Source organism: Vicugna pacos, chromosome 9, assembly GCF_048564905.1.
Source record: "Vicugna pacos chromosome 9, VicPac4, whole genome shotgun sequence".
NCBI classification, from domain to species: domain Eukaryota; kingdom Metazoa; phylum Chordata; class Mammalia; order Artiodactyla; family Camelidae; genus Vicugna; species Vicugna pacos.
Genome location: NC_132995.1, coordinates 5,671,293 through 5,696,241, shown reverse-complemented (window position 1 = coordinate 5,696,241; position 24,949 = coordinate 5,671,293). Strand labels below are relative to the sequence as shown.

General features: G+C 53.2%; 1 protein-coding gene across 1 annotated transcript; it reads left to right on the top strand.

The window, feature by feature from the left end:
- Positions 1-1,489: 1,489 nt before the first annotated feature.
- Positions 1,490-24,480, top strand: MYBPC2 (myosin binding protein C2). The gene is made up of 28 exons (XM_031681500.2): positions 1,490-1,581; positions 2,683-2,772; positions 3,312-3,398; positions 3,536-3,684; positions 4,010-4,127; positions 4,872-4,920; positions 5,107-5,166; positions 7,310-7,503; positions 7,766-7,898; positions 9,382-9,506; positions 9,597-9,702; positions 10,805-10,977; positions 12,559-12,724; positions 13,659-13,765; positions 14,031-14,060; positions 14,250-14,389; positions 15,560-15,719; positions 15,810-15,914; positions 16,624-16,812; positions 17,251-17,385; positions 18,952-19,119; positions 19,277-19,365; positions 19,468-19,663; positions 19,919-20,058; positions 21,085-21,244; positions 21,396-21,532; positions 22,860-23,046; positions 24,362-24,480. The coding sequence occupies exons 1-28, from the start codon at positions 1,563-1,565 to the stop codon at positions 24,370-24,372; spliced, it is 3,423 nt and encodes a 1,140-aa protein (XP_031537360.2). The 5' UTR covers positions 1,490-1,562; the 3' UTR covers positions 24,373-24,480.
- Positions 24,481-24,949: the final 469 nt, after the last annotated feature.

The following is a 24,949-nucleotide window of genomic DNA, read 5'->3' as shown; positions in this document are numbered from 1 at the left end:
GTAGATGCAAGACGCAGTTAGAACCCAACCAGGCTGAGCCTTGAAGGCCGCGGTCAGGGCTTGAGATGCAGACCCTGGTGGTTCCATTCAGCTTTTGTCTCCCTCTTCTTGACGATTGGAGTCCTTCCCTACCCTCTTCCTGTCCGTCTAAGTCCCTGTCCTCTTCTTTCTGGGTACAGCCCTCGGACAGACGGGGCGGAATGAGAAGCCCCAGGCAGCAGTGTAGCTCTCTGGGCTCCAGACGCTCCACTACCTCGCTGGGCCCGCTGGAGCTGCGTAGCAGTCTGCCTAGCAACCCGTGACGTCAAGGGGAAGCTGCCGCCCGGTTGGCTTGGCGCTCCCTGGAGGCGGGGAAGTTTCCGGGTCTTAGGGGGTTTTGGAAAAGGATGCGGCGTGGGGGTTGGCTACGGGCAGGAAGAAAACCGGGAGGAACTTGTCTTCACTCACACTGGGTCCCTCAACCGGAGTTACTTCCTCGCCCGTCCTCGGCCTTAACTCCAAGCCCCCCCACCTCTCTCACACCCACCTCGCCCTTCTCCCCATAATACCTGATGTCCCCAGGACCCTCCGCCCTCAATCCCCTCCTTCTTATCTCCCTCACCTTCCCTCACCCCGGCATCCAGCCGCCACCCCCCCCCATTCAGAAAGCCACAGGTCCCCCTGCCGGGAAGGGCGCCAACGTCCGGGCAGCCCTCCAGGGCCTTCCCGGCCTCCCACCCGCCCCCGAGGGGGCACCCGCCCCCTCCCCCGCGTCCGGTGCCCGCCGCGCCGGCTCCGGAAACCTTCGCGGGGAGTCGGCTGGGCGGGGACCCAGGAGGGGCGGCGGCCAGTACGGGGTCCCAGGTGGCCCGGGCGCCAGGCTTTACGGTGCGCCCAAGCCCGAGGGTGGGACTGCGGAGTCCCCGAGCCTCAGTGCCCTGTGGGCACAGAGACCTCCTCCCTCCCCCGCAGCCGTCCTGCCTACGCTGGGAAACCGGACCCTCCCTTCCGGCTCTGGTTTCCCGAAAACTCCTGACTTGCAGATACTAAGAATGGCTTTCTAGACCCTGTCTTCCCCCGCCCCATCCCCACCCCTCATGCCGGAGTTCTGGCTCAGAGCCCTCACCCACTTCAGACCCCCGCCCCTTCCTGTCCCTCCTCCTGGGACCCAGGAGTCTAGATCCTCATCCTTCTCCTTTCTCTGGGAACCAAGAATCTGGATCCCAGGTCCCTTCTGCCCCCGTACCCAGGAGTCCAGTCCCCCAGGCACCCTGCCTCAGACCAGGGAGTCCCCACCTCCTGCACATCCTCTCTCAGACCCAGGTGTCAGAACCCCAGCCCCCTCCTCCCTGGGGACCTGGCATTCAGCCATTTCTCTTCGTCCAGCTGTTATTTCTCACCCTTTAGAACACACAGGCGGAATGTGGGGCGGCAGGGGAGGGTTGGGAGGGCATCTGATGCCTCCCGGAGCCTCCTGGGAGTCTCTGGACTCCTTAAAGGGCTCCCCCTGGGGGCCCACCTGTCCGCCCTAGGGCCCGTTGGGACACAGCTGCGTTCAGAGGAACAGGAGGAGGTCCGCGGACATGCCCGAGGCAAAACCAGGTGGCTGTGGGGACTCGCTCTCTATGTGGAGATAGTCTTCTTTTCTGAATGGAGACTGGGGGCTCCTCCCTCCAAGGGGTTGGGAGAATGGGGTGCCTTCGCTGTGTGGGGAGGGGCTCCCTTCCTTGGTGGGTTAGGAGGGTCCCATACCTGTGTTGGGTGAGGGGGTTCCCTCCTTCCCTGTCTGGAGGAGGAGGTGGGTTCCTTTCTCTGCAGGGAGGTGGGAGCTTATCTCCGGGTGCAGATGGAGATTGTCTCATCGTGGATTTGAGTTCCTTTTTTTGATACGGGTGAGAGGTCTCTATATGCAGACTTGGGGAGTCTTTGCAGGGTGATTGGGGTCCTCTACATTTGGGGGAGTCTTCTGGGAAGAGATTGGGGTCATTTCTGAGTGAGGATTGTGGTCTTTCTCTGTAGGCGAATGAGACCCTCATGTGTACAGATATTAGCGGTTCCTGTCTCCATGTTGGGGAGAGCTCCTCTTTAAAAGGACAAGGGGACCTCCTTTCAATGGGAATTGGGGCTTTCCCTTGTAGGAATTAGGGGACCTTCATACAGAGGCTGAATAGCCTTTCTTTAGGTGCAGTTTTGGGGCCCTTCTTTGAATTGGACTTGGAGGTATTTCTTTATACAGGAATGGGGTTTTCTCTCTATGCACAAGTGAGCAGAAGAGGCACAAGCCCCCTGGGGAGGACCCCTGTTCCTGGTGTGTCCCATCTGCTGGCCCCAGGCCAATCAGGCTGAGGGATGGGGGTCCAGACCCTAGCTGTAGCTGGGGCCCCAGCAGGCCAGGCGCCAGCAGGCAGGGCCGGCGAAAAGACGCTGTGGTCAGCGTGAAGTGTCCAGTTTCCAGCCCAGGGGAAGAGCTAATTATACCGGCAAGTCCTAAAAGGTCAAGGCTTGGTGGCCCCAGTGGATGAGGCATGGCCCGCCTGGGCAAGGAGAAATCTGACCCAGACTCTCGGATTAGAGATAAATTTACACCTGGACGGCTGGACTCCAGGTTCTGAAGGAGGAGGGGCCTGGGGGCCTGCATTGCTGGGTTCTGGAAGAGGGGAGCGCCAAGCGCGTGCTCAACTGTGAACATCTCCTCCCTCATAGAGACCAAAAAGGACCCCGCAGGCAAAGATGCCGCCAAACCAGCTCCCAAGGAAGCCCCCCAACAAAAGGCTCCTACAGAACCCCCTAAAGGTGAGACGGGTTCCGGCAGGCTGGGCAGAACCTGGCGCCTCATCTCCCAGGCTCCCCCGCATCTCTGCACCCTCCCTGCTCTCTATCCTTTAGTTCTTCCTCCCCATAGCTTCAGAGCTGACCTGCCCTCCCTTGCTCACAACCCTCCATGGCTCCTCAGCGCCTCCAGGACAGAGCCCAGCCCCTCAGCCTGACCTTTGTACCCCCAACGACCAGCTGGTTCACCACTGAGTCTTGCACAGCTCTGGATGCCCCAGTCCATCCTGACACCTCTCCCACCCTAAAGCTCCATTTAAGACCATCCAGTTCACAGATGAAGAAACTGAGGCCCGATGGGGTGGGGGAGCCTGGCCAAGGCTTGAGTGATGCATGGTCTTTTCCAGGTCAGGAAAAACCGCTTTGCCCCCATGGTCTTTGGTTTCTGAGCAGAAGCTAAAGCTTAAAGACCCGCCCCCATTAGCTTAAAACCCCGCTCCCAGAGTGGCCTGCCGCCCCCTCTCTGGCCTGTCTCAGACCCCCTCATCCTGTCTCCTGAGCAGAAGCCCCGCCTGAGGACCAGTCTCCCACTGCCGAGGAGCCCACAGGCATTTTCCTGAAGAAGCCAGACTCTGTGTCGGTGGAGAATGGTGAGTGGCACCTGGGGGAGGAGGGGGTGGGAATCTGAGGGAGGAGGGGCCTGGGGGCTCCCAGCTCCCCAGTCCTCTCTGCAGAGTCTGATGGTTCCCGCCCAGCCACTGCCTCCCACCCCACCACCCCCACCCAGGAAAGGAAGCAACGATCGTGGCCAAGGTGAATGGGAAAGAGCTGCCGGCCAAACCTACCATCAAGTGGTTCAAGGGAAAGTGGCTGGAACTGGGCAGCAAGAGCGGGGCCCGATTCTCCTTCAAAGAGACCCATGACTCTGCCAGCAATGTGAGGACCATGCCAGGGTGCGAGGGCATGAAGGCCAGGGCTGGAGGTCACGTGGGGCTGCTTCGTAGAGGCTGTGCTGGACAGGAGAGGAGAATGGGTTAGGGCGGGGTGCACTTGGGCACAGCATGTGCATGTCCAGAGAAGCCTCGGGGTCAAGGAAGCGGGCCCTCCGGGATCACGATTGTCCAGGTACAGGAAGAGGAAGGTGGCCCCTCCTGTGGGGGTGGTGAGGACTGAGAGAGAGAGCTGTGCAGTGGACTCTGGGGGATGTGGGGTGGCACTGAGGGGCGGTCGTATACACCCACACCCCTGGCCCGGTCCCCAGGTGTACACCTTGGAGCTGCACATTGAGAAGGTGGTACTGGGGGACCGTGGGGATTACCGCCTCGAGGTCAAAGCCAAGGACGTCTGTGACAGCTGTGCCTTCAACATCGATGTAGAGGGTGCGCTGATGGGGGTGGGGGCAAAGGGTTTGGGTCTGGAGTAGGGGGATGGATATGCCAGTCAGGTGTTGGGAAAGTGAACAGATGTGAGGGTGAGGCAGGCACAAGTGTTTGGAGGATGGAGCACAGATGCAGGGATCAGGGTATTCAAAATTGGGGAGACAGTCTACAGGTTTAGAGCAAGAGGAGGTGTAGATTTGGGGGTGAAAGAGTCCAGGGATTTAGGGTGTGCTTACGAAGCTTGGGGGATGAGTTATGCAGATTCCAGGGCACAGTGAACAGGTTTGAGCAAGGGGCACTAAGGGTTCAGGGAGGGAGGGTGTGTCTCAGGTTTTAGAGAGGAAGGATGTACAGGTTTAGGGTGAGGGTATACGGGATTATTGAGAGGGTACACAGATTTGGTGTATGGAGCCCTGAGGGTGTACAGGTTTTGAGGGTCTGCAGCCCAGAATGTGTGTGGGCTTAAATATGGAGGACACAGGGAATGAGGCTGTGTAGGCTCGGGGAAAAAGGCCAGCGGGTCCAGGAGTGAGGGGGTATAGGCTGCTGAGGGTGGTACATGGCCGCCAGGGAAATGAGTCTAGAAGTAGAGGATGTCCAGGTCCCAGTGAGAGGGTGTGCTGGTCCAAGAGATGGAGGGGAAAGGGGTCTGGGGAAAGTTGTGCAGGCCAGGAAGGGCATGGTTGGTCTTAGATCAGGTCTTGCCTCCAGCTCACCTTCCCTTCCCCCATCACCTCTCCCCAGCGCCCCGTCAGGACTCAGCTGGGCAGACTCTAGAAAGCTTCAAGCGTTTGTAAGTGACCCTGGACCCTGGGGAGGGGTGGGGGTATGTCCTGGTGCCAGGGACCATGGGACGGTCTCCCTTGGGAGGGGGAGCTGTGGGAGAAGGGAGGATCAGGGAAGGCAAGGAGTGGGAACCCAGGGTGAGTCTGAGGGTCAGGATCTCAGTGGGGTTCACGCCCCCTCTCACTGGCTACAGGGGCGAAGGGAAGTCAGATAATGCGGGTGAGCTGGATTTCAGCAGCCTGTTGAAGAAGAGGTAAGCCCACCCTGCCTGGCGTGGAGAGGGGAGATGGGGGCTCAAGGAGGAAAAGGATGGTGGGTGTGGTCCCCCTGCCCCTGTTGCTTTCCCACTGCCATCCTGGGACTCCACCACCCCTCTATCTACTCATCCCCGCCCACCCAGCCACCTGTCCATCCATCCATCCACCCATCCACCCATTCATCCACACCCCCTCACCCATAACCCCACCCAGCCAACCATCTGCCCATCAATTCTCCTACCTCCCTCTCTTTAACCCATCATTCTCACATCCACTTTCCTGTCCACTCAGGCTCCAATTCACCTACTCATCCACCTGTTCACCCACCCAACCATCCATCCACTTGTCCATCCACCCACTCACCAGTTTGTCCACTCATCCATCCACCCAACCAGCCACCTATTTATCCATCTGCTAATCCACCCACCCACCCATCAGTCTGTCCACTCATCAGTTCATTCAACCAGCTACATATTTATCCATCTACGAATCCACCCATTCACCTACCTGCCCATTGTCTATCCATCTGCCTACATATCCATTCATTTACTCACCTTCTTTCCACCTGTCTACCCATGCATCCGCCATTACACTCAGCCATCCATTCATTAACCCATTCATTCATCCTTCACCTACCTACTCCATCATCTGCTTCCCCACCTACTGAGGTACTCACCAATTCACCTTTCCACCACCTATTTGTCTACTATGCATCCACTCTCCCACTTGTGTATCCATCTGCACCCGCATCTCTTTCCCAGCTGAGTCCAGCATCCCACCCACCTATACACTCACCCACCTAGCCATCTAGACAGGCATTTCTATATCAACTGTTCACCTCAATGACGCACCCATCTACCCAGAGAGCTGTTAGAGTGATCTATATGAAATTGCTATTCTGTAGGTAAAAAGTGATTGGATATCAGCACTTTCATATTGTTCACCATTATGCTCGTCCAGTTATTCAGTATCTGCTGCCCACCTATCCAACTGTCTACCACTCATCTGTGCCCATTACCAAAGCCTCGACAACCACATTTACTAATAGATTCATCTGTTTTTCTTTACCCAGCCAACCATCTTCCCAGCCATCTTCCATCAACATATTCACACCTGCTCACCCCACCATTGGCCATCAACTCATCAATCCACCACTCACCCAGCCATCCTCCATCAACCCTCCCACCTATCTTAATGCCACCCATCCCCTACCAACCCACTTACCCACTGACCCATTCATCCATCAGCCTAGCCATCCATCGACCCCTCCACCCATTTATCAGTTCTCCACCTAATGCTCTGAAAGTCAATCAGTCCAGATATTCACATGTCCTCAGATTCTATCTACCCTTCTCCACTCATCTAGCCTTCTTTTGTTCCCTTCCCTTCCTTCCTTCTTTCCAGAGATCCATTCACTCTCTCAGTCATCAAACATCTTCTGAGACCTACCAGGCCCTGAGCTGAGATCAGGGGACAGAGAGATGTTTGATTGGTTCCGTGACGTTGAGTTGCTCACTGCCTTGGGAAGATGGGTCTGGTCCAACATACACAGACACAGACCAAGACTATTTAGTGTGTTCAGAGAGAAAGTCCCACGAGGGCCTTGTGTGACCCCAGAGTGAGGGCAACTCATTTCCTGAGAGGACAAGGAGTGCCTCAAGGAGGAGGGAGCTTTGGCACTAGTTCTTGTAGGATGAAGAGAAGGTGGAGAGAGGTCATTTAGGCAGGAAAACATTTTGGGCAGAGGTTGGGAGGCAGGAGAGAGCCCAGAGTGTTCAGGAAAAGGCAAGTAATGTGGTTTGATACTTGCGGGAGCGGTGAAGGGATGGTGGGTGGGCTCATGATATCCAGGCTGAGCTGCTGTGGTTTCCTCCTGAGGGCAGTGGGGAGCCACGGAAGAGTTCTGAGCAGGAAAGGAATGGCATCTGATGTGGAGGTCAGAAATCTCCCTCTGGGGCCATGTGGGGAACGGACTGGAGGGGAAGAGATGGGATGGAGGGCAGAAGGCCAGGGAGGAGGCTGGGGTGATGGTTAAGGGAAGACAGACTCAGAGAAAGGACCACAGCAAGTGGGTTGAGAAGGCAGAGAGGGAGACCTCCTCACTCCCTGGTGGCCCCGGCCTGCTCTCCCCACCTGCAGGCAGGTGGTTGAAGAGGAGAAGAAAAAGAAGAAAGATGACGATGACCTCGGCATCCCGCCTGAGATTTGGGAGCTCCTGAAAGGGGCAAAGAAGAGCGAGTACGAGAGAATTGCCTTCCAGTATGGCATCACTGATCTCCGGGGCATGCTGAAGCGGCTCAAGAAGGCCAAGGTTGAGGTCAAGAAGAGCGCAGGTCAGCGCCGGTCTGAGGGGAGATGGTCTCTGCCCATAGGGACCCCATCATCATGCATGTCTGATGTTTGGACCCTGGATCTATCTTCTGGAGGTCCCAATCTGAGGAATAATAGAGAGCCCTGTTCTCAGGGGCCTCCAAGTTCATAGGAAGCTTTCTGACCTTGACTTTTGAGAGCCCTTGGTCTGGGGAGGGAGACTTGGCAGCTCAGGGCAGTGAGAACCTTTCAGCTTCACCCCACCTTGCTTCCCTCAAACCCCAGCCTTCACAAAGAAGCTGGATCCAGCCTACCAGGTGGACAAGGGCAACAAGATCAAGTTGGTGGTAGAGATCAGCGATCCAGACCTCCCCCTCAAGTGGTTCAAGAACGGCCAGGAGATCAAACCAAGTAGCAAGTATGTGTGTGGGTGCTGGGGGAGGGCAGTCGCCGGTTGCAGGGGGTATGAGTCCCGGAGAGAGTGAAGTAAGGCCGTTCACTCGTAACCCAGAAAGGACACTCCCTCACCCGTATGAAAATGCAAATACCTCGGGAGGGAAAAACAGGTAAAGGCAATGGAGAACAGGAATTCAGTTAAAAGAAACCCAAACGGCCCATACACTGTGAAGCGCACATTCAACCTTGTAAACAACAACAACGTCAATAATAATAACACAAATCAAAACAGCAGTCTTTCTGTTCCCCAACTGGGCAAAGACTTTACAAAATGATAAAACCTAGTGCTAGAGAAGACCTAGGGAAATGGGTCTACAAGTGCTGCTGGTGGGAATGTAAACTGGCAAATTGCTGAAAGGGCAGTGTATTAAAAAAAGCCCTTAGACTATGCAATTCTAGGCATTTACCATAATGGCGTTACCATGGTTATGCATATGTAGCTGCAAGGGTGTTCACTGGAGCATTTGCAGCAAAAAATGGAAAACAGTCAAAACATACAATTCCGTACTAAGGTGCTGGGCGGTCACTAAAAAAGATAATCTAAAATATATACTAACACAGGAAGCTGTTCGGGATTAGTGGTATGTGGGGGGAGGGTATAATTCAGTGGGAGGGTATGTGCTTAGCAGCACGCACGAGGTCCTGGGTTCAATCCCCAGTACCTCTGTTAAGATAATATAAATTGATAGATAGATAGATAGATAGATAGATAAACCTAATTACCTCCCCCTCAGCCAAAAAAAAAAGTGAATTTAAAAAAAGGGTGAGGGAACAGTATAGCTCAGTGGTAGAGCACATGCTTAGCATGCACGGTCCTGGGTTCAATCACCAGTACTGCCATTAATAAGTAAACCTAATTACCACCCCCACCCAAAAAACAAAACAAAACAAAACAAAAATAAAAGGATCTCAAAAAAAAAAAAAAGAGGGATATTTCTCAGGATTGAGGCTGGTGGGTAGCTCTCCTCTTAGAGATTTTTTGGGGAGCCAGGCTCCACATTTTTGGCTACACCGTTTCTTGTGGCACTGTCCTCCTTTGCATGATTGACCATGTTGGGTCATGGGCACATCTGTGTCTATCGGACAGGAAGAGGGAAGGAGACAAGTCTAGAACAAGCATCTCAACATTGGAGATGACCTAGCATTTTGTGCACATCACATCTGCTCCCCTTCCGTTGTCGGTCCAAGCTCAGTGGTGCAGCCATCCCAGCTGCAAAGGAGGCTGGGAAATGTAGTCCTTTAGGTGGGTACCACTGCTAAATGGAAGAGAATGGCTATAGATGGACAGTTCGCATTTCCACTGTGGTTATTTAAATACTAGAAATTGGACCATCTATCCCCGCCTACACAGTCTGGCTCTGGTAGGGAGTGACTTGTCCTGAGAACTGGTGGGTGGGTGCAAGATCTCTTCCATGCCCTGTGTTGAGCTGAGGTTTTTGTACCAGGTATGTGTTTGAGAATGTTGGTAAGAAGCGAATTCTCACCATCAACAAGTGCACATTGGCAGACGATGCTGCTTATGAAGTTGTCGTCAAGGATGAGAAGTGTTTCACTGAACTCTTTGTCAGAGGTGAGGCTGGGATCTGGGCGTGAGCTTGGGGAGTGGGGCTCTGGAGGGGATCCTGAAACTACTGACCTCCTGTCTCCCTGTGCCCTACAGAACCTCCAGTCTTGATTATCACACCCCTCGAGGACCAGCAGGTGTTTGTGGGTGACCGAGTGGAAATGTCAGTGGAGGTGTCAGAGGAGGGTGCCCAAGTCATGTGGTAAGTGACTCTTACCTCTGATCTCCACACAGATGCCCGCAGCTTCTTTGCCTCAGCCCTGATCTTTAAGACCTCTCTTGAAGATTTCAGACCTTTACCTAATAGTTACCAGGAGGCCTCAGCCTTTCTCTATAAATTCTGATCTTCATGCATGATCTTTTTCTGAAATTTCTGACCTCTACCCCCATCCCATCTTCTTCCAGATCTTTTTCCTGATCTCTGCTATTTCCTATTCATTAAGTTATTTATTCATCCATTCAACCAATTATCCATTCTTTGATTTACTCATGTATTCATCCATCCCCCATCCATCCATCCATCCCCCAATCTGTTTATCCATCCATCCATCCATCCCCTCATCCATCCCATTGATTCATCCATCCATCCACTCACCTATCTACCCATCCACTTGCCCATTCCTACTTCTATTCTCCCATCCAACAAGTATTTATTGAGCACCTGTTGTGTGGTGGCACTCTTCTATGTATTGGAGATAAAATGGAGAGAATAACATGGCACCTGTCCTTGTGGAATTTATGATCTGGCAAATTGCTGGTGTGTGTGTGTGTGTGTGTGTTGCAGACAGAGATTAATCAAGTCACCACACAAATAAATGTGAAACTTCTGTTTTGACAAGTGTTTCAGAGGAGCAATAACTGATGCTGCAGCAGCTTTTTAATAGAAGACAGGGACTCAGGAGGTCAGGGAAGGCTTCCTGGAGGAGGTGACGATTGAGCTGAGATTTGAGTGATGAGCAGGTAGAAGTGAGGTGGGAAGAGTGCCGCAGGCAGGGAAGCACCATTTATAGAGGGCACAATATTTGACATCTCTCTGTGACCATGAACTTCCTCCACTCTCTGACCCCTTCCTGTGACCCCTTTTTGTGTCCATTTACTCCCAACTGAAATTTGTAGACTGTGACCTCTTCCTCCTCTTTTTCTCCCCTCACCCCCACCTGTGACCCAGCCACTCCAGACGCCTCTGTCAACCTTTATCTCTCCTCCCTCTCATAATCTCCCTTCTGGCCCCTGACTCATGTCTGACATCCAGACTCAGAGCTAAGCAGGCTCCTCACATCTCCCTTCATGTCCCTTCCAACCAGGATGAAAGATGGCGTGGAAATGACGCGGGAGGATTCCTTCAAGTCCCAATACCGCTTCAAGAAGGACGGGAAGCGTCACATCCTCATCTACTCAGAAGTCACCCTGGAGGATAAGGGTCACTACCAGGTCATGACTAATGGCGGCCAGTGTGAGGCTGAGCTCATTGTGGAAGGTACGGGGCCACCCGGTGGGGTGAGAGGCCTCACTGCGCATGCTTATCCTTGCGGCTCAAAGCTCCCCGGGCCCCAGATCTCGGGAGTTGTCCCTGACTCCTCTCTTGGCCTCGTACCTTACGTTCAATTCACCAGCAAATCCTGGCGGCTCCACTTTCAAAGGCTATCCTGAATCTGATCACTTCTCCCCACCACCATTACCCTCACCTGGCCCAGATCTCCATCCCCTGGTGCCTGGACTATTTCTGTAGTCTCATCACTGCTTGTTCTTTTTCTACATCTGTGCCCCCGGCCCCTTACACCAGCCAGACTGATCCTTGTAAAATAGTCAGATGGTGAAACTGGACACGTAAAATAGTCAGATGGTGAAACTGGATACATCTAGTGCACAGTACTGGACCCCTGTCAATTTCCTAGTTTGGATATCAGACTGTAGTTACATAAGATGTCACCATTGGGGGAAGCTGGGTTAAGGGTATGTGGGACTCTAGGTGCTATTTTTGCAAACTCCTGTGAGTCTATAATTCTTTAAATATAAAAAGTAAAAAAAAAAAGGGCTGAGTCATTGATGGGCCAGGTAAATTATGATATTATATATCCATATGTAGCCATAAAAAGGACAATTAAAGCAATTAAAAAATTTTTTCCCGGGGGGGTAGGTTATTAAGTTTATTTATTTAGTTATTTAAATTTTTTTTACTGGAGGTACTGGGAATTGAATCCAGGAACTCATGTATGTTAAGCACATGCTCTACCATTGAGCTATACCCTCCCTCAAGAAGGACAATTTTAAATTTACTGATTTGGAAGCATTTCCAAGGTATATTGTTAGATGAAAAAACAAATATGCCACTATTTGTATAGCAGGGAAAAGAGGGAGGAGGAAAGGAAGGAAGAAAGAAAGAAAATGTATGTACGTATTGGCTTTTTTGGCTGTGAGCTAGCTGGATTTTACCTTAGAAAAAGGGATCTTGATCTTTGTGATCGGGAGTGGGTGGGTGAGAGATTTCCCCCTCTGTGTCTACATCCTCTTATCATTTTATTTTAAAGCCATGCAAGTGCATTGTTTTACTTAAAAAATAAAAATTAAGAAAAAACATGTAAGTCAGATCCCAGCCCTCTTCCCAACACCCACTAGCGGCTTCTGCCTCGCTCAGAGCCAACGCAAAGTCCTCTCCGTGGCCCATAAGGTGTGTCTCTGCCTGTGTCACCTCCTATCAAGGCTGCCTCGCTCACTGCCCGGGCCAGCTTGCTGTTTCCCAGAGCAATAAACCTGCTTTCCTCTGCAGGGCCTTTGCACATGACATGCCGTCTCCTTGGGGAACTTCCAGCCTCCCATGGACTGGTCCCTGCCTTCCCTTGGCCTCATCGCTCCCTCCTGTTATACGTTTTTGTGTTTCTCCTTTCACCGTCTGTCTCCCCACTCAAATGTGAGCTCCATAAGGCCAGCAGATTGTTTCTGGGCTGTTCACAGCCAGATCCCCGGTGCCTGGAACAATGCTTGGCCCACAGTGGGTGTTTGCCAATCTTTGTGGACTCACTGGAGTTTGATGGCTCCATCTCCTTCCCTCCCCATTCAGAGAAACAGCTGGAGGTCCTGCAGGACATCGCAGATCTGACGGTGAAGGCCACGGAACAGGCGGTGTTCAAGTGTGAGGTGTCCGATGAGAAGGTCACGGGCAAGTGGTACAAGAATGGGGTCGAGGTGCGGCCCAGCAAGAGGATCACCATCTCCCACGTGGGGAGGTACGGACGGTGGAGGTGGCCCACAGACTTTGTAGTTGGAAAGAGCATGGCTTTATGTAATCATGAGCCTGAGGGTTGGTGGAAGCCTGGCTGATCTCAGATGGCCATCTTCCTGCGCTCTGTCAGGATCTTGGCTGGGACAACTGGGCTGCCTCTGCTCTGGTCCATGGGGTGTCTCATCTCCTGGGAGGCTGGTCCTGGCATATTCACAGGGCAGATGCTGGGGCCTGAAAGAGAGCAGAAGCAAATGGGGCCTCTGAAGGCTGGGCTGGGCACTGTCCCAGTGTTGTTTCCACTGTATTCTATGGGACAAAGGAAGTCACAGGCTGCAAGGTGTTCCTTGCAAGGGGTATGGCTACAGAGAGGGGAACCTGTGGCCAACTAGATGGGGGGGTATCTCGCTAGGGAAACGGGGGGCTGGAATTCAAAAGGTAGCAGGTGGACGCCCGAGATAAACACCTGGTGATCAGCAGAATACACAGAGCCACCAGGACGCCAACAGGACGTCGTGCCCCGGTGGGTTTCCTGACACGAGCTCTTGGCAGAATATAGGCTTTTTCTGGGTTCTGTGCAAGGACCCTGCCTGCTGGTGGCTTTGGTAATGGTGAGAACCAATCTTGATGCTTACAGGGCACTTACCACATGCCAGGGAGTTTTCTAAATGCTTCACAGCAACCCTCTTGTAGATCGTGCTGATTACCCCTATTTTACAGAGGAAGAAACAGGGACACAGAGAGGTTAAGTGACTTGCCCAAGGTCACACAGCTAGGAAGGGGCAGAGGGGGACTTGAATCCAGGTCCTAGCATTCCAAAGCCCAAAATAAAAATGGTGATCATGAGCACGTGGATGGCATTGCAGAGCGTGTTTCTTTGTGGTGGCCCCCATGGCGACCTGGCCTGCCCTCTGCCCTCTGCCCCCTCGCCATCTCCTTAGGTGTCACAAGCTGGTGATTGATGATGTCCGCCCTGAGGATGAAGGAGACTACACATTTGTGCCTGATGGCTATGCCCTGTCCCTCTCAGCCAAGCTCAACTTCCTGGGTGAGGCTTTTCCCCCAGGGGCCATAGCACCCACCCTCCCAGACCCCAGGGCCCGGATGTCTCCCTTTAGGATTAAGCTTTCCTAACTGTACGTTGGTGAGGATAGCAGGTGCTTGTGGGAGGCGGGACAGTCATGGGCCTGAGTCTACCCCCAACCCCTCAGTTTCCAGGATGATGCCAAGCCCTCCTCTCTGCTTCCGGGCTGTGAAAGTGGGAAAAGGGGCCCCATGGATTTAGACCTAACCATCTAGTCTTTGTCCTCCAGAAATCAAGGTGGAGTACGTGCCCAAGCAAGGTAAGGACCAGGGGCTGCTGTGGTAAGCTGGGGGCCCGGACTCCTGGGTCTGAGGGAGGAGGGGCTGGGGCCTGGATCTTGGTTTTCTATAGCCATTGGAACCCAGATTCTCAGGAGATCCTCTGGAGGGGATTGGGAAGGCCCAACTGCCCACTCCCAAGTTCCCTAGAATCTCGCCTCTGCCACCAGAGCCACCAAAGATCCACCTGGACTGCTCAGGGAAGACCTCTGAAAATTCAGTTGTGGTCGTGGCTGGAAACAAGCTGAGGCTGGACGTGTCTATCACAGGGGAGCCTCCTCCTGTTGCCACCTGGATGAAGGAGGATGAGGTATGCGGGGGGCTTCCCCTGTGCCCTGACTTCTCTCTCTCAGCTCTGTTGGGTGACTTTAGGCAAAGTGGTTTCCCTCTCTGTGCTTCAGTTAAGTTTCATTGTCTGTAAAATGAGGAGTATGATTCCTTCTTCAGAAGGTTGTTTTGAAGATTGGAGATTATATTTGCTTATCACATGGTACTGGCCTAGCACATGATGGGTGTTCCATCCATCCATCCATTAATCCATTGATCCATGAATTCATCAATCAATCTAACCATCCATCAACTCATTCATCTCACCATCTTTCTATTCATCAATTAATGGGTTGGTTAATTGATTCATCCAGTAATTAATCCATCTATCCATTTATCCATGAATCAGTCCACTTACCCATCCATCCACCCATCTATCCATCCATCCATCCATCCATCCATCCATCCATCCATCCATCCATCTATTCATCCATCCATCCATTCAACAAGTATTTTCATCTTGTATGTTCCAGGCCCTGGGACAGTTCAATTTTTCTTCTCTCCTCTGGGCTTCAGTATCCTCTTCTGTAAAACGGATAGACTTGACTCAGTCTTCATTCATTCCTTCACTCAGCAAACACCCCCTGAGGTTTCCTCCATGCCAGGCTCCGTGCATAGGTTACTGAGGATACAGCCATGAATCAGACGCAGCCCCTGCCTTCCTGGAGCCTTCACTTTTGGAGAGAGGCAAACACGTGCCTAAACAGTCACAGTCCAGGGTGATTGGGGCCAAGCGAAAGGGAGGCACCGGAAGCTATGAGAATCCAGGGGATGGGCTCTCACTTGAAGCTGAAGGCATGTAAGAGTGCTTTCCGAAGAGGTGACTTCTGGGTGGGTTCTAAAGGCTGGGTCATGGTAGAGCAGATGGAGAAGTGGGTCAGGGTATCGCATGCCCTGGGGAACAGCTTTGCAAATTCTCAGGGATGAGACAGCCTGGTGTTTGTAATGAAGGGTGGTGTTTGGAGGGCAAGGATGGCGGTAGGGAGAGATGATGAGGCTGGATGCAGACCCAGCAGGTCCTCTTATGCTAGGTCCGTTGCCTGAGTGTTGTGTGGTCATGGGGGGACCCCTGGAGAATGTTGAGCAGGGAGGGGCAGAGGCCCATCTGGGTCTGGAGAGAGGGAGAGCAAGGCCATCTGGTGGCTGTGTCCAGGTGTTCTCGGGCACCGAGGGCAGGGTCCGCATCGAGCAGCGGAAGGACATCAGCAGCTTCGTGATCGAGAGCGCGGAGAGAGCCGACGAGGGCCGCTATACCATCAAGGTCACCAACCCCGCCGGCGAGGATGTGGCCTCCATCTTCTTGCAGGTTGTGGGTGAGCAGAGGGAACCGAGGAGGGCTGAGCCGGGGGTGCTTCTCTGAGGCTGGGAGGGGTCCTCTGACCATCCTCTATGTCCCCCCCCAGATGTACCAGACCCCCCGGAGGCTGTACGTGTCACATCGGTTGGAGAGGATTGGGCCATCCTTGCCTGGGAGCCACCCAAGTATGACGGGGGCCGGCCGGTCACCGGTGAGTGCTTGTGTGCCGGAGCCCCTGTGACCTCTGACCTCCCCTGTGTCCTAATGTCTCCCTGACCTCCAAGAGTCCTTAGCATCCGTAGTGACCACCCTCTGAGACCTGGTTTTCCGTCTTCAACATCCCACAATCCCTTTTGCCTTCCTCATCGTCCTTTACTCCCCATCGACCTGGGAATCCTCACTTTGGCTAACAGCCTAGGATTTTCTTTTCTTTTTTTGCTTTTAATGGAGGAACTGGGGGTTGAACCCAGGACCTTGTATATGTTAAATACAGCTCTACCACTGAGCTATTCCCCACCCTTTTTTTGTCTTTTTAAAAATTAAATAAAATTTATTTTTTGTTGGGAGGAGGTAATTAGGTTTATTTATTTATATATATATTTTAGTGGAGGTACTAGAGATTGAACCCAGGACCTCATGCATGCCAAACACGCACTCCACCACTGAGCTCAACCCTCCCCCGAGCCTAGGATTTTCTGTGACCTCTGACTCCCTGGTTCATGACCTGTGGCCCTTCTTGATCCCTGACCCCATAATGGATGACTTCTGACTGCTCTGTGACACTGAGATCAACCCAAGATTCATGGTCTTGGACCTCTCTGGTCATGTGACCTTTTGATGTGTCCTTGACTGCCCCAGCTGACGTGAGACCCCAGGCCTCCTTGTGACTGCCCACTTCTCTCTGCTTGGGGGGCCTCCAGGGTACCTCCTGGAGCGGAAGAAGAAGGGTTCTCAGCGCTGGATGAAGCTGAACTTCGAGGTCTTCACAGAGATGACCTACGAGTCCACCAATATGATCGAGGGTGTCCTTTACGAGATGCGGGTCTTTGCTGTCAATGCCATCGGGGTCTCCCAGCCCAGCGTCAACACCAAGCCCTTCATGCCTATTGGTGATGTCCTCTGCACCCTCACCAAGCCCTTGTCCACCTCCGACCCATGTCCTGTCTGTCACTGTTCTCTGATCCTCCACCCTGGCCTTTGACCCCACTGTGTCTGCTGACTTCTGTCCCCTCTCATCCAGCAAGCCAACACCTTGACCCCCAGCCCCACCTCCCCTTCCTGACCTCGTCTCGACCCAGTATATCAGCCACCAACTCCTATGATCCTAGACTCTGTGCTGTCTCCCAAATATGTCATTGTCTTCTGACCTCCCACACTAACACCCATCACTGCCCTTGGAGACCTCACTATCCCTTGATACCTTATTTTAATGCTACATCCTTGCTCGCTGACCTCTGACCCACCATACTGATCCCTTTCCTGACCAGTGAGTCCAATTCTGACCCCTGACTCCTCACTTATCCCCCCCTTTCCCTGAATTCTTACAGCACCCACAAGTGAACCTTTGCACCTGACCGTGGAAGATGTGACAGACACCACCACCACCCTCAAGTGGCGGCCCCCAGATAGGATTGGAGCGGGTGGCATCGATGGGTACCTGGTGGAGTACTGCCTGGAGGGCTGTGAGTCACCCTGTCAGGGCTGGTGGGGGGCAGTGGCTCGCACAGACCTGCAGTGGGTATCCAGTCCGGAGACTGCAAACAGGGCAGGGCAGAGACAGATCTCTGGTGCAGTGGGCTACTCATATGTCTGTGTTTGCATGAATCCCTGGGATGGGCTGGGTCAAGCCAGGACCCCAATGACCAGCTTGTCCTCTCTCCCTTCCTCTCTCCTTCCTCACTCCCTTCCTCCCTGTCCTGCACCTATCCTCCATACAGCAGTACATTTTCATCTAACCATCTGTCCTTCCATCCAAGTATTTATTGACTACCTATATTCCCTGTTCCCCTGTTCTCTCCATTTCCATTCATCTACCCATCCAACCAATCTCCCATCTATCCATCCATCCATCCATCCATCCTTTGCATCTTTCCTTCCTTTTTCCCTTCCTTATTTCCCCCTTTTATTTCTCTCTTCCTGCCTTCTATCCCTCCTTGCCTTCCTTCCCTCCTTCCTTTCCTTCCCTCCGTCCTTTCCTTCCACTTGTCCACTCAGTCGTCCATCCAACCATCTTTGTATCCATCTGAAATTTTTTTGGATCCTCTAACTTTCCATCCATCCAGTAATTTTTTCATTCATATAGCTACCTCTTCACCACTTTCTTCCCCCTCTCCCTCCCTTCTTTCCATCCATCCATTTACCTATATGACCATCCAACCATCTATCTATTGTCTCTCCATCTGTCCATCCATCCATCTATCCACCCATGCACCCATCCATCCACTCATACATATTTCCACACATTCTCCTCTCCAGCCTCCACTGAACTAACCCGTATCAAGCACTGACTCCCCTCCAGGCACGGTGCCCCAGCTCTGGGGATACCTCTGACATGGTCCCCTCACTGGAGAGACAGATGAGATCATCTTGACACCATATCCCTGGCCTTAAGTCAGACAGATGTGGGTTCCAATCCTGTCCCTACACTTGTTAGTGCAGTGACCTTGGGCAAGTCTCTGAGCCTCAGTTTTTCTATCTAAAAATGGTGAAGACAGTTCCCATCTTGATAGGATACAGTGATGATTGCATTCAGTAATGCATTTCAATGATGGATGGCTAGACTCACATCAGTTTCTCCCCTCTTTCTCCCTAGCTCTCTTCACCCCATTCCCTTGCCCTAACCCATCCCAATCTGCATTTCAGAACCTACTTTTGTTAGCGTTCACCCTGTTGATTGGTGGTCTGACCCACATTGGTTCACCAACCCGTGGCAATAAAACCAGGATGGAAAGGCACCTGTCACAGAGGCAGGCAGTCCGAGGAGCTGCCCCTAACTACCACCCCCAATTCCTTACCCTCTCTGAGACTCAGTTTCCTCATCTCTAAAATGGGGATAACTTGAGGTGGAGGCAGGAATTAAGGTGCTAACATTAATTAGCTTGAACCTGGTCATAATAAATGCTCAAGGAATGTCAGCTGCAGTTATTCAGTACAGTGGGGCCCAAGGCACGGACGGGAAGGGTCGACGAGCTGAGGGTCTCCTAGGAACATCTTAAAGGAGTGTGCCCAGCCTCGCTTCTCTCTCCTAGCTGACGAGTGGATCCCTGCTAACACGGAACCCGTCGAGCGCTGTGGCTTCACAGTCAAGAATCTTCCCACTGGCGCGAGAATCACTTTCCGTGTGGTTGGGGTCAACATTGCAGGGCGCAGCGCGCCAGCCACCCTGACGCAGCCGGTCACCATCCGGGAGATTGTGGGTGAGCCACTCCTGACCCCCGACCCCGCTCTCCTAAAGACCAAATTGGTGTCATCATTAGGGCCTCCCCTGACAACCTCCTAGCCACTGGTCTCTCTGACCCTGCCCGAGTGTCCCCTAGCCCGGAGCTGAGCCCCTCGCTGCGCTTGTGCCCTCAGAGCAACCCAAGATCCGGCTGCCCCGCCACCTCCGCCAGACTTACGTCCGCAAAGTGGGGGAGCATCTCAACGTCGTCATCCCCTTCCAGGTGCGTCGAGCTGGGGTCGGGGGCTCAGGAGAAAGGGGTCAGCTCCTGCGGGAGAGACCCCGGGCTCACCACTCCGGCCAACTCCGCGCTGCCCCTGCGCAGGGAAAGCCGCGGCCCCAGGTGGTGTGGACGAAGGGCGGGGCGCCCATAGACACCTCCCGCGTGCACGTGCGCACCAGCGACTTCGACACCGTGTTCTTCGTGCGCGAGGCGGCCCGCTCTGACTCCGGGGAGTACGAGCTCAGCGTGCAGATCGAGAACATGAAGGACACGGCCACCATCCGCATCCGGGTCGTGGGTGTGTGCCCGCGGGGCCAGGAGGGGACGGAGGAGGAGGTGATGGGGAGGGGGGAGGGGAGGAGATGAGGATGACGAATAAGGAGGGAAGTGGAGAGATTGGGACCCGGGAGGGTATGAGGTGGGAGTGGCGCAAAAGGTGACTAAAAGGGAGTGCGGAAACGGCCTGAGAGCGATCCAAGGTGATGGGGTGCGGAAGAAGGTGGGGAGCCGGCATTTAGGCTTAGGCTGACTTACAAAGACCCCGCACTTCCAGAAAAGGCAGGGCCGCCCGAGAACGTGATGGTGAAGGAGGTGTGGGGTACTAACGCGCTGGTGCAGTGGCAGCCCCCCAGGGATGACGGCAACAGTGAGATCACCGGGTATTTTGTCCAGAAGGCCGACAAGAAAACCATGGTGAGAGACCGGAGGGGCCCGGCGTGGGTTAAGACTGAGGGGAGAAGAGCTGGCGGGATGGTCAGAGCAGGTGTGTTATTCCCATTTCCCAGCTTGGGGCAACTGAGGCCCGGAGAGATTGGAGAGTGGGCCAGGTCTGGGAAGGAAGCCTTTTGATTGAGATTTGATGTGTAATAGGTTTTCCTGTTCTTTTTTAAAACTTGTTTAAATTTTTATTTTGTAAAAATTTTAACTGTTTTGTTTTGTTTTTAAATTTTTTCTTTCTAAAAATTGTTTTTGCCTTGTTTTTTTTTAATTGAGGTACAATTCACATAATGAAATTTAGTATTAACCATTTTAAGGTGGTGGCATTTAGTACCATCCCAGTGATTTGTGTGTGTGTGTGTGTGTGTGTGTGTTTGGGGGGGCGGTTAATTAAGTTTATTCTATTTATTTACTTTTAATGGAGGCATTGGAGATTGAATCCAGGACCTCGTGCATGCTAAGCATGCATTCTACCACTGAGCTATACCCTCCCCCACCCTATCCCAGTGTTTTGCAACCACCGTCTCTTATTTCGTTCCAAGATATTTGCAACACCTCAAAAGGAGACCCCATGCCCATGAAGCAGTCACTCCCCATTCCCGCCCACCCAGCCTCTGGCAACCATCCATCCGCTTCCTGGCTGTGGATTTGCCCATTCTGGACATTTCATATGGACACAATTACACACTGTGTGTGTGTCTGGTTTCTTTCACTCAGGAACATGTTTTCTAGGGTCACCCACATTGAAGCAGGTATCTGTGCTTCCTTTCTTTTCACGGCTGAGTACCAGTCCATGGTTGGACTGTGCCATGTTTTGTTTCTCCGTTCACCCCCTGACGGACTCCTGGGTGATTCCTACCTTCCCAGCACTGCTGGGAACGGGGGCTTTTGTGAGCTAGGCGCCCTCTTGGATGTGCTTTCCTAAGCCCCCCCCCCCGCCCCCCGGCCCTTCTTGATTCTGTATCCCTGACTCTTTTGGTCCCTCCCCATTCCCCCCACTAGGAGTGGTTCAACGTCTACGAGCACAGCCGGCACACCTCCTGCACCGTGTCTGACCTCATCGTGGGCAACGAGTACTATTTCCGAGTTTACACTGAGAACATCTGTGGGCTCAGTGACTTACCTGGTGTCTCCAAGAACACGGCCAAGATCCTCAAGACAGGTATGCCCCCCACCCACCACCACGGGGCCAGTCCCCTCTCTCGCGACTGGGTTTTGAACTTAATTCCTCTGACCATCCTTCTCCCCGGACTCAAAGTTGGAGAGGCTGTCCAGAGCCAGGATTGGTCACAAGTGTATCTGCCTTCCCCCAGGTATCACCCTCAAAACTCCCGAGTACAAGGAGCATGACTTCAGATCGCCTCCCAAGTTCCTGACCCCTCTACTCGACCGGGTGGTCGTGGCTGGCTACGCAGCCGCTCTCTACTGCGCTGTCAGAGGCCACCCAAAGGTGCCATGTGTGTGCACGCATGTCTGTGTGTAACCCTGAAGGGAAATCTTCACCAAGGTGAAGCCCCCTCTCCTCCCCGCCACACTGGCTCTTCCTCCCCAAGTTCTCTTTCTTCTGCTCATGGGATTTGCTCACTTTTAACCCACTTTCCATCTCTCTAAGTCACTATTACACTCCAACTTCCCTCAAAACTTTGTTGGGGAGGGGGTCTAAACCCCCAAGGCTTCCAGGCATCTTTCCTGCCCCATCCGGTTTCTATTCTGCTCTCTGGGAATATGGACACATCTTGAACTTCAAGGACTCACCTAGACCAGGGGTTGGTAACTACAGCCCTTGGGCCAAATCCATCCACCACCAGTTTCTCTAAATAAGATTTTATTGGAATGTGGCCATACACACCGTTTTGTGTGCTATCCGTGGCCCAGAGCCCACAGGCCCCGCAAAGCCTAAAATATCGATTACCTGGCCCCTACAGGCCCCTCTTGCCGACCTCTGATCTAACTCTAGTTTTTAGCTTCAGCTCCCAAAGGCGTACCCCCTCTGTAGGGGTTCTTTACTTCCCCTCCTCCATCGCTTTCTACCACTTTATTCATTAGCTTCACCTGTTCATTCATTCCACTCCTTTATTCACCTACCAATCTGTTCATTTACTCCATTCATTTCATTTGCTCCATTTTCTTAGTTATGTCATTCATTCATTCATACTTTCAACACACATTTTCAGAGGCTTTCTGTGTGCTGGTGAATTGGATGAGGAGATTCTGTGGGTTGGAGGAGACTGCCATTAATCCAAACTCACACAAATGACTATAAAATTATAAAGGGTGGTGAGTGTGTTAGACAAATGCAGACAGTTATGTAGGTGTTCCTGTTCCAGCCTAGCGGCTGGGATGGGAAGTGACAGGTGAACTGAGACCTGAAAGACAGGCAGGTGCTGATTAGGTGAAAGAGGAGGGAAGAGCAGTATTGGAACAGGGAACAGTCAGTGCCAAGGTCCTGAGGTGGGAACCTGTCTGGTCTGTTTGAGGAACAGTGAGGCAGCCTGTGTGGTTGGAACAGAGGTAGGGACAGGGTGGGAAGTGAGGGCAGAGGAGTAATGGGACCAAATCATGAAGGGCCCTGTGGGCCACCACCGGGAGTAAGCGCTTCTTCTTTAGAAGAGGAGACTGAGGGTCAGAGAGGGGAAGTGACTTGCCTAAGATCATCCAGCCACAAGTAGGAGGGGGCACAGCCAAAAGGAGAACCCACATCTGTCTCTCAAGGCCCATCTTGCCATTGCCCAGGGAACCCTCTATAATGTGGCTTCCTCTCTCACTCCTTTCAACAGCCGAAGGTGATCTGGATGAAGAACAAGATGGAAATTGGTGAAGATCCCAAGTTCCTGATGACCAACCACCAGGGGGTCCTGACGCTGAACATCCGCCGCCCGTCCCCCTTTGACTCGGGGACTTACTCATGTCGGGCAGTAAATGAGCTGGGGGAGGCCCTGGCCGAGTGCAAGCTGGATGTCCGAGGTGAGAATGGGGTGGCCCCCAGTGCTCTGCCTGGCTAACCTTTACAAAGCTCCCCAGAGGCCTGGGCTGAGCAGAGCTGAGAATGGAGTCTAGTCAGACTAGGAATATGATTGGGAAGCTGATTCAGACCCCAACAGGGATGTGTGGGGAGTGAAGGCAGCACAGGGTCTTGTAGGGATGGCGGAGGGGAGAACCTGAGTCCGAGGTTTTCCCAAGGAGCTGAAGGACAAAGAAGAGGTGAATGAGGGTGAGAACAGCTTAGCAAAAATCGTTAAGGCTTCAGTGCGCCTAGGACTATGTGGGGAGATGTGTGGACACAGCATTGAAACCGGCATGGGGGTGGCAGAGGATGGGGGGCTGTGGGAACCTGGGAAAATGTCACCCTCCTCCACAGCCTGTCCCCAAGTGCCATCCCTCCTGTCCCTGCCTCTCTGTCCCACAGCGCCAACCTCATTTATCCTCTTCCTCCTGAATTCTCTCCCAGCCTCCTGGCCTCCAGTCTCTCTCTCCAGTGCACCCCCCACAAGGCACTAGTAGGAGCTCCATATCCCGAGTTGACCTACTCACAGCCCTCCCTGGGGTCCCAGCAACCCCAGAGCTCCTTAGCCTGGGGGTCATGGTCCTGCATCTGTCACCCACCCACCTCCGGCCCTCTCCCTCCGTTTTCCAGCCATACTGAGCTGTTGGCGATTGGACAAACTGGCTGTGCTTTCTCTGGCCCCTGGGACCTTGCACATGCTGTTCCCTGTAGCCAGCATACTATTCCTTGCCTCCTCCACCTTGGGCTTCAGTCCATCAAACATTCACCCTCCAAGACTTGGTAGGGAGGGTCCCTCAGGGGCGGCTGATATTAATATGGGCTTCCAGAGGACCCTCCCCAGCTGTGACTCCCCCTGGCTCTGACGACAGCCCAGCAGACAGAAGTCACTGCAGTCCTTTAGCAAAGGGCCCAGAGACACCACTTTCCAAGCAGTTCCTGCACTTCCTGTCATTCTACAGCACTGCTCTTCCAGGCTGATCCAATTCCTAAGGTTCTGCTGTCCCCTTTATCGACTATTGAATATGCTCAGAAATATCCCTGCTTCAGGATTCCAGTGACTGCTTGTCACCAGCAGCTGCTCAGAAATCAGAACGTCCCGGTTTGGGGTTTAGAACTATAGGAATTAAGGGCGCAGTTAAGTGGGGTTGACCCAGTGCAGAGCTGGGTGGTGAAGGGAAAACTTGCTCCCCCTGCTGGTCAAATGAGTCCAGCCAACAGAGGGGCGGGGACCAGGGGCACAGGCATGTTTACCACCCTTCCCTCTTTTCCCCACAGTGCCACAGTGAAGTTCTCTCTCTCACCGGCCAAGATGACTGGCTGCTAAGTCCTAACCTGGACTTCCCCGAACACGTTTCCCTTTCTGGAGTTATCAAAGATAATAGTCTTGCCTTAGACTTGCACGTGTCTGTACTTCTTGGGTCTGTGGCACCGCCTTCCTAGTCCTGTAGGGCTTAGTCACCTGGGGTGGGTGGGTGATGGGGACAGCCAAGTTGGAGTGGCAACTGCGATACGGCCGCCCTGATAAAACCCGACTACACTGGGGCCGCGGTCTTGGATGGCTACTTCAGTGAGCTATCATGTTGCCATGGAAACTACAACCCAAGATGAACCCAAGACTTTGTGGACAGCAGCCCTCTTTAGACTAGCTACTACGAGCTGGGAGGAGGCAGGCCAGCTGCAGGCAAAGATGACCCAAAGGCCAGCCTAGGAAGCTTACTCTAGGGAGGTAGCCAGGAGTCGACACTGGGTCTCGGTGGTGGCGGGAGCAGCCAGACACGATGAATCGGGGACCAACCTGAGGCAGCCTTACTGGAAGAGCTGCTCCTGCGAGGCAGCCCCATTGCATTGGTGACGATGGTGAAA

What these genes read in the sequence shown, in the direction of transcription:
- MYBPC2 (XM_031681500.2), top strand. An exon ending in CACTGAACTCTTTGTCAGAG is followed by an intron (nt 9,507 to 9,596) that starts GTGAGGCTGGGA and finishes TGTGCCCTACAG; the next exon opens with AACCTCCAGTCTTGATTATC. An exon ending in GGCTGAGCTCATTGTGGAAG is followed by an intron (nt 10,978 to 12,558) that starts GTACGGGGCCAC and finishes CTCCCCATTCAG; the next exon opens with AGAAACAGCTGGAGGTCCTG.